Raw genomic sequence first — 9333 nt, forward strand, 5'->3', positions numbered from 1 at the left:
TTTTAAATTAATTATTGTCCATCCTTTTCACACCATTCTATTCTCCAAATTACTATTGGAATTAATTTTCTACAAAGCAGATATGGTTATGTTTCTCCCTTGCTTAAAAATCCTTTTAGATACTTTCAGTTTTTAGGCAAAATTTAAATTCTTTGGTCTGGCTCCAGCCTAGCTGCCCAAGCTTTAGGGCTTTCCCACCTTGCTCATGCATCCTGCCTGGAGGGCGTTCTCCTCTCAGCCGGTCTGCCAGCTCAATTCTTGTTAATCTTTTAAAACTCAGTTTAGGTGTCATCTCTGAGACTGTCCCCAATTTTCCCCACCACCCCCACCCATTAACACACACACGAACACACTTACTCTCTTGTTCTTTTTCTCTCCAAGTCTAAGTTAAGTGTTTTAACATTTATCATACTTTTATTTATTTATCTCCCCAGTAATCTGTGAAATCCTTAAGGACTGAGATTTTGCATTTCTCTCTGTATATCTAATATCTAACGTGGCTGACTGACTAACCACATTTGAACCAACCTAGGTTTATACATTTTAGCTTTGTTTTTAAGATCTCTGAGGAAAAAAAATTCACAAATCACTTTATATTTGATTGTCCATACTGAAAAAAAAAAAAACAAAACTAAATGAACAAAAATCCTAATCTTTAATATTCTATGTAGAAATTAACAATATTGCTAATAGCATAGTAGTTAAAAACTTGGCATAGTTCAAATTCAGGATCTACTTTCTATATCTGTAGCCTCGGGAAAGTTTCTTCTTTGTGCTTTACCTTCCTACTCTGTAAAATGGTTTACAATGGAAGTAAAATCATTTCTGCTACAAATCTTGTTTTGAAAACATGAATTCGTTCCAACACAGTTGACACACTAGGGAACAGTTTGAGAATTTTGCATTTGCTTATTTGATTTTTCTTAGCAAAAAAACGAACCTAGCTATCTAAGTACATACCCACACACTTCAAATGTGTACTATGTATATATATAAACATCTATATATATCTGGTGTTAAAACTTTTTATCCAATTTCAAATAATCCTCCTTCTACCACTTCTCAATAACTCACAAGCTGCAACAATTTGGACATCCACTTTCATAAGCAATCTTTAGATCTTTTTCAAGATAAAGTAACATCTTTATTGTAGCATTTGTGCATTTCTTTACCATTTAGAATATGTAGAACTGTGGTATTGTTTTTATTAGGCTTCTGTCTTTTCTTACGTGTCATTGATGAAGTTTCTGAGTGTTGTGTCCCAAGATCCTTTTCCCCATAAGCCTTGTTGTTTTATAGCATGATTTTGCATGGTACAGTGACTTTTGAGAACATATATGTCAGCTTATCACAGAACTGCTTGTTCTTCACAAAGTAGTTGTGAGAAGTAAGTGATTTAGTACATAGGAAGCACTGATAATGATGCTTAACATAATAAACACTTAATATCCATTCTTATTATTATTCTTACTGGAATAATTGTTATTAAAACATTATAGTAATGAGAAATAATGATGTATTTTAATTCCTATATGTACTAGTTGTCTTTGGTTATAAGAGACATTGTTAAAAGATATTCAAATACTATGATATATGAACTGTGTCTATTTTGTGTGTGTGTGTCTATCCTCTTGAAATAAATTTAAGAGGGTTTTGGTATATATCCTTTTCATTTATTGAGTACTCAAAAATTCATCTAAGTACATGATCTGATTCACATTGTGGGTTATTTTGTTGAAGGTTCAGAATGCTAAACAAGTAAACAGTGCACTTAAACAGAAAATGGAAGGTGGAATTGAAGAATTCAAACCTCCTGAGGTACGTAATTGAAGAATATATGTGACCGAGTATTGTGAAACCTTGTTCATTGAGTTATCCAGTGTTCAGCTACTATTTTGGTCACATTTATTGTTAATATTTTGAAGGTTTTATAATTTGGATAATTTGTTAGGTCTGTTTTGTCATTTAGATCAGCGGTCCCCAACCTTTTTGGCACTAGGGACCGGTGTTCCTATGAGAATCTAATGCTTGATGATCTGAGGTGGAGCTGAGGGGGTAATGCCAGCGCTGGGAATCGGCTGCAAATACAGATGAAGCTTTGCTTGCTCTCCTGCCGCTCACCTCCTCCTTTGCAGCCCGGTTCCTAACAGGCCATGGACCAGTACCAGTCTGCAGCTTTGGGGCTGGGGACCCTGATTTAGACAGTCTAATGAGACTTGGCTAGTGATTTAAGTTAAATCATTTCTTTCCTATCCTTAACAATTCATTTCAAGTAATTAGAGAATATAGCTGTTTGAGTAGGCCCAGTGCATGTGAAACTAGGTCATTGATGAGCAAGCCAGTACATTTCTGGGTCTGCAACAATGTTTGCTCAAAGCCCTTTTCTACTTGTGTGACTCGGTAATACAGCAAGAAAAGGATCACAAAAAAAGGAGCTCATTTTAACAACTTTAACAAATTTTTATTTTAATTTAAGGCATTTGTCTTTTGGCTTATATTTCAAATTAGGATTTTAGTATGTGAACTTAAATTCTTGTACTTATATCCCTGAAAATATGAAATCTAAAAAGGAACTTAATATGTTTTTGATATTTGTGATCATTACAGTACTTAAATGCCCATGAAGTCCAATTCAGTCTTTTCACAGAAGCTTCTATTATAAAATCTTTTTTCCTCTCTTTTTTAAAGACTCCTGTGTTGTGCATATGCTTCACTTGCCTTTCTATACATGTATGTAATCATCAAATAATCTTATTTGATCCTAACGGGACATTTCCCCCCGCAAATCACAGGTTGACTGAAATATCTACAAATGAAACATGTGTGGGGACCGGGGGGAGGCAGAAGAGTAGTGCTTCAGAGCTAATGTACCATATGCCATCTTACTCGTTACAGCCTTTCAGAAGGAAGAATCATTATGAAGAAAGTTGTTTTTGTTTATTTTGAATATCTCTTTCAAGGTTAGGAAATGGAAAAGAATGAAATATACATAGATAAATATCTCATTCCAAACCTACAGGTAAACTGAAAAAACGTTCTGGTGATGTTTATTTATTTAAAGACAGCATAATACCAAGAATACTACTTTAGTTTGTTGTATTATTGCAATAAAAAATTATTATAAATTTTGTATTGAAATTAATTTCATATTATGCATTAAAATGCATAAAAGCAATAAACTTTTAAGTACCTATAATTTAATAATTAAATTTAAAAATACAACAAATATTGAAAACATTATGGGAATACCATGAAGAACTTTATGCCAATAAGTTTGAAAATTTAAACAAACCTTAGAAATTCCTAAGGAAAATATGTCTTACCAAAATTGTCTTAAAAAGAAAGAAAACCTGAATAATTTATGGCCATTAAATAAAATGGAAGAACTATTAACATTTTTCTCATAAGAAAACACCAGGCATAGACAATTATCCAGAAAAAATCTACCAAATTTTCAAGGAAATGATCATTCTAATCTCATTATTTTCCAGAAAATTGCAGGATAGTCTCACTCATTAACATTATATAAAGTAAGATGCGCAAGTGCAGTAGTACTTTAGAACTTTCCTATATGCTGCCTCACTTGATGCTCACATGAATAAATCCAAAGAAGTAGATGAAGCAAATAGTATTATGTTACACAAGGAGACTGGGCCTCAAAGAGGTTAACTGAGGTTAACTTAATCAAGGTCACATGTCTAGTAAATAGTAAACCTGCGGCTCGATTAATATACTGCCTCCTACTTTTGGAAGTTTTTATATAATAGCAAAATTGTATAAGATTTTTCCATTTAAATGTAGTTATTGGGTTAGAAGTTATCAAACACTTATTACTCCTTTTGGTTTATTGTGAAAATAAATCAAAATGAAACAACTACAGTCTTAACACTCTACCATCTGTACATTGAAGTTTGAATATTTCTTTGATTTATTGAACTCATATGACTTGAAAATGTATATGTTTTATATTATCTAAAAAATGCCCGACATATATTTGTATTTATCATTTTATTCCTATTGCTTTTAAAAGGAGAGCGACCTGAAAAGATAATATGTATTTCAAAATACTAGATTAACAGTCATAGTAAAGACCTTGAAAAATCATGTATTCTATCCCCTTAACTTTGAGGAAAAATTTTTTTTTTAAACTCTTTAACTTTAGATTAGGTGATACCTAACCTAAATATTTCTAACCTAAATCTCATAGACAACTAAATGACGTAACTCAACTGGAAGTAAACAGTTACTAAGATGCTTTACTTATTCATTTGGTCATACTTGTTATTTTCATTTAGGGAAAATTTTGGTGAAGAAGGTTCATATTTCTATATGTATGTAGTGATCACCTGTTTCATGTAAGGCACTGTGTTAGGCACTGTGGGAAGTATGTGTTTGGAAAAGGGGAGACACACAAAAATGAGGAAGAGATGTATTTTTCTATCTGCTTTGGAAAGAACTTGCAGTCTAGATATTAAAAGAGAACCTGATTAAAGTTGTATGATAGATTTATAAGTAAAGTATTACAGGAAAACAAGTGGTCATTATTCTGGCTAGGATCATGAGGGAATACTTCCTAGAGGGGAATGTTTCAGCTGAGATTTGAAGGGTAGGTAGGATTTTGTACATATATGAAGGGCAGGCAGAAGGAATCCTATGAACAATGGTTTGGTGTTGAGCAGTACATTCAAAATCTAATTGTTGTGGGGAAAAATAATAGCACTGTCAAACACCAGTCAGCAGGTATTCCCTAGACATTTGTCGTGTGCTCATTATTGTGCTAATTATAATTACTATTGTGAATTCTATAGAAGTGTAAATCTTTTCTCAAGTAGTATATTGTCTAGTTAGGAAGGCAAACTTGGGTGCAGAGGATGAGTGAACATGGTGTATGAGAGAGATCTTAACAAGGTTTAGTTGAGCAGGGACTTCTTTATAGTAGAGATCAGAGGATAAACATCTTTATGAGAGCTAGGAAGAGAAGTCTGCTTTTTAAATTAAGTCAAATGGAAAGACCCTATAGTTCCTTCAATGTAGGAAAAATGTAATGAAAATTTTTTAATTTTAGGAAAGTTATCTCGTCAGTATTATACAGGGTAATTTAGAAGCTTTACAGCTGCTAAAATACCAAGTATGTGAGTGATCGGGTAGGGTTGGGTATTAGTTGTAGAAATGGACAGCAGGTAATCCTTGAAACGTTGTAAAATAGAAATTAGTGTGTCTCCTTGAAAGATTGTGAGAAGTGGCATGTTTGGTTATGCTTTGATTTGTTTCGAGTCAAGGGGGATAGGTGGGGGCAAAGAGATTAATGAATCCAGGAAGGAAGAAACTGAGAAAGGAGTGCCTTTTGAAGCTAGAAAATTTCCCTATCTGTGGATGTTTTCCATAGATGGGTGACATTCTTTCGTATGGATGTTGGGTGGAATTTTCAGCATTGGGTAGAAGATTTAACTTGGTGACCTTTTCTAACTTTTCCCACTCAGAGATAGTATAAATCTTCTACTGATGAAAAATTGGAAAGATGCGAAGACTAATTTAGCAGGGAAAGAATGTAGTAAAGATGCTGAATTCACTAAGGCTGTCATAAATTGTTCTAGAATGCTCTTTGGTGTCTGTTATTACTAGTATATATTGGCTTATTTTATTTTATATTAACATTTTATTATTTTTAAAACAATGGTATTTTAGACTGGGGTTTACTGTAGACTGTTTAGTAATACAAGTGCAGTAGTGCTGACAGTTCTGCCGGAACATCATTTTTCAAGTGTCTGCCCCAGAGTGAACAGTTACGAGGCTGGAAACTGTGAACTTGCTATTCCTTTAGTCAGTTTTTACTTTCACATGCCTCCTGTGTGAGCATCTCCTTGAATTAGTAAGACTCCAGCATTTAAATATGTATTTATAGTTTTCATTCAGTACTACCCTTAAATTTGAGCCAAAGGCTTCATCTGGGATTTAACTAAAAAACTAGTGGTCCGTTCCAGTGCTGGAGAAATGCCTGACTGTGGACTTATGTGCCTATCAATTCATAGGTAGATTTTAGAACATCTGAGTAAGATATGACTCGATTGTTTTCCTTTATAAACATTTTCTGAGCCCTTAAAAAATGTGTTTGGATAGATGAATCTGTGTTAGCCTCAAGTGCAGCCTGCACTCCACCTGACTGTCCTGCCTAATAATACCTCTTTAGCGGGGTATCCCAAGTTAATTTGTCATCTTAGCCTTGCCTTCCCACATCTCCCAGATCAACATGTCTTAGCTTCTTATGTTCTTAACAGCATCCCCTTTTTCCCAGCTTTCTAGGCTTTAAGCCTTATTCTAGTTATAATCCTCCCCTTCTCCTGCTGCTCCCTCCCCAACAAAAAATATTGCTTATTAAATGCAGTATGAATGTATCGGCTTTGGTGTTTATTGCCCTTCCAAAAGCATTCCTTATTATATTTTACTTTATTTAAATGTCACAGCTTTCCAAGATAATTTATCACTTGTTCCTGACACAGATCCTCTTGTTCTCTTGTTCTCTGTATTTGTTGTGCCTTCTCATTCTTGCCTTTCAGAAACTTCTCTTCTTAAACCCATCTCAATCTAGCCCTTCCAGCTCTCTTTTTACCCCATTCCAATTACTGAGACTTTTCCTCTCATCTTCCCCTACTCCCCGACCCCCACCCCAGAGTTCAGTTTTTTACTGAACAAATTACAAAAGAGGTTTAGTCACAAAGACCAAAGCCTATGTCATCATCAGACTCCTCAGATTCTTCTTTCTTTACTTTTACTTTCTTCGGGGCTGGGATAGAGCTGTGAAGGGGGCAGGACCTCCCACTGGTGCAGCACTGCTGCTGGGGCGGGTCTGCCAGCCCTTGCTTTGCAGATGAGGCTACAGATGTTGACATTGGCCAGAGCCTTTGCAAACTTGCCTGGCCAGAAAGGTTCAGCATTTACATCAGCTGTTTTAATGAGGGCATTGATCTTATCCTCTGGGACTGTCACCTCATCCTCCTGCAGGAGGATGGGGGCCGAGCAGATGGAGGCAATCTCCAAGGCAGAGGCCACGGTTCAGGTGAGCACTCTGCCGGAGCTTCCTTGAAGGACCGAGTACCTTACCAGCAGCTGAGGAAGGAGCTTCCTCTCATCTTTGAATCCCCAGTATACTCTGTACTTTTCTGGGGTTTTTCGTTTGTTTGTTTGTTTTGTTTACCGTCTTAACCATTTTATTTTTTAATTATTTTTTAAATAGTAAAAGATTGATTGATTGATTAGTTGAAGAAATGGTTTAAATTTTTTCCCCTGTCTACTTCTTCCCTCCCTCTGTTTTTCTGTTTTCATAATAGTTATTTGTGTTCTTCCCATCTCCTGATTTGCTTATATGCTGAAAATAAGGTTTCATAGTGCAAGGTGTTTCTCCCATTTTTTTGTTCCCTTTTTGTTAACGATACCTTTCCCTCCAGTTTCTGCCTTTTAAGTTGAACAGACGTCAGTTGATCAACTTCATCTTCTTTTTGCCCTGGCACTGGGCTAGATGTTTTTTACATATATTCTAAATACTTCTTTATGTATATTTTACATATATTCTAAATTTAATCCTCAGAACAACTTGCAATGTAGTATTACAGGAGATCCTCAGCAACCAAAATATTTGTTGATCTGAGGAGTGCATAGAGAAGCAGAAGTTGCCAAACAAGAAAATATTCTCTAATGAACTGAGCACTTACAAAACTGGGCTCTACTCACCACCTTTCCTGAGTTAACTCTAGCTGTTATCTGTCCTATTCATCACATCAACATCCTGGTGGATTACTCTCGCTAATACAGTGCAAGGCAAATACAGCACAAACTGAAAGGAAATTTTAAACCTTGCAAAAGATGAAAACTTCATGAAGTCTATGAAAGTATCAGAAAATGGTTTTAATTACTTGCAGTGTCGTTGATAGATGAGTATCTAGCAAAATTAACATTTGAAGGAAAAAGGATGATGACTCATGGATAATACAGACTTCAAAAAAGAATAATTTGATTACCAAAAATTGAGAGCCCTGGAGAAATTTCTTGAAGTTTTGAACAAAGACAACCCATTCTTTGCTCATGTTGTAAGTTTCAAAGCTGGAGAATGTTATCCCATCGTATAGTCAGAAACAACATGCCAAAAATAAGATGAAACTTATAAATGAGATCATTAACTATTTTTATAAGTTTTAGTTTTATATTACAAATTAAGTTGTAGTCAACCCTTTATTTTTTAACCATTTAGTTTGAAATGTTTGAATCTGTTTTAAATAGGTTCTAGTACCAACTGTCATTGAGTGCAAGGACCTGTTCTGTCTCCTTTCATGGCCGGTAACATCAGATTACCTGGGTATTAACTTAGACATTAACGCCTATTCCATTCTTTTACTCCTCTTTTTGGGGAAAGTAGGTTTAAATTTTCTAGTTTTTCCTCTCTCCTTTTTCTTTTTATTTCTTTCTTTTCACTTTTTTAGCCTTAGTTCACCATTTTCTTATTACTGCTTGTCTGTGTCCTGTTCCCCATCTTTCTCTTTACCTTTGTGTTGTTGTTTCTTTGCCTCGTGACCAGTATCCTAACCCCGAGGCTTACCCACTCTTTGCCAGGCCTGCCTCGCTATCCCATTTCTCCTCTGGAATTCAGTGCTTTCTGTTTTAGGTTTTTCCCTCCTTTATTGTGAGTCTTATTTTACTTTTTTCTTCTCTAGTAATTGTTTTTTGAATTTTGAATTTTTGTTTTATTCTTCTGATTGCTTACTTAAACCTCTTCATTCATGGCAAGAAAGTTGGTATTACTCAGAACTTCTGTGCTCTGTAGAAACTTATTGCTAAGACCATAAGATAAGACCTAAACACCCTTTCTCATAGGAAGCTTTTCTTTCTGTTTTGCCCAGCATGTCCATGTATCACATTAGACCACTTTATCTGGACAGTTTCTACCGCAAACCTCTATGGGCTAGTATACATATTTCTGTCCCTCCATCCACTGCTAAAGATCCTTATTACTCATCAGTGGGTATACACTAATGAAATTTGATTAAGTGTTTAATACTGCAATATTGTCATGATAAAAATCCTAAACGGAATTTTTTTAAAACAGAAATATGGAGAGGAATATGGGAAGTCTTGGGCGGAAATATTGTTATAGCGGGTCACTTTCTGCTTCAGAAATATAAAGAAATATTTTAGGATTTAGGCCTGCTCAACAGTTCTATGTTAATTTATACAACACTGTTTTTGGTGGGGTAAGGAAAGATTTCATCGAAATATGAAGAGAAATTTTAAAGAGAGTCATAGATCCTCTCTAAAGAAAATAACGTCTTAAATGTTTAAAACTAG

General features: G+C 34.9%; 1 protein-coding gene and 1 pseudogene across 5 annotated transcripts in view; one reads left to right on the forward strand and one right to left on the reverse strand.

The window, feature by feature from the left end:
* RCOR3 (REST corepressor 3) overlaps nucleotides 1-9333 on the forward strand; it is a 50380-nt gene that overhangs the window by 27451 nt on the left and 13596 nt on the right. For all 5 annotated transcript variants that reach the window (XM_006907697.2, XM_006907699.3, XM_025043898.1 and 2 more), the window contains one exon: nucleotides 1741-1818. In XM_006907697.2, the coding sequence (XP_006907759.1) occupies nucleotides 1741-1818 (78 nt within the window). The remainder of the gene's footprint in view (nucleotides 1-1740; nucleotides 1819-9333) is intronic.
* On the reverse strand, nucleotides 3210-7050 carry LOC102879070 (annotated as a pseudogene).

The sequence above is a fragment of the Pteropus alecto genome, unplaced genomic scaffold (assembly GCF_000325575.1).
Source record: "Pteropus alecto unplaced genomic scaffold, ASM32557v1 scaffold101, whole genome shotgun sequence".
NCBI classification, from domain to species: domain Eukaryota; kingdom Metazoa; phylum Chordata; class Mammalia; order Chiroptera; family Pteropodidae; genus Pteropus; species Pteropus alecto.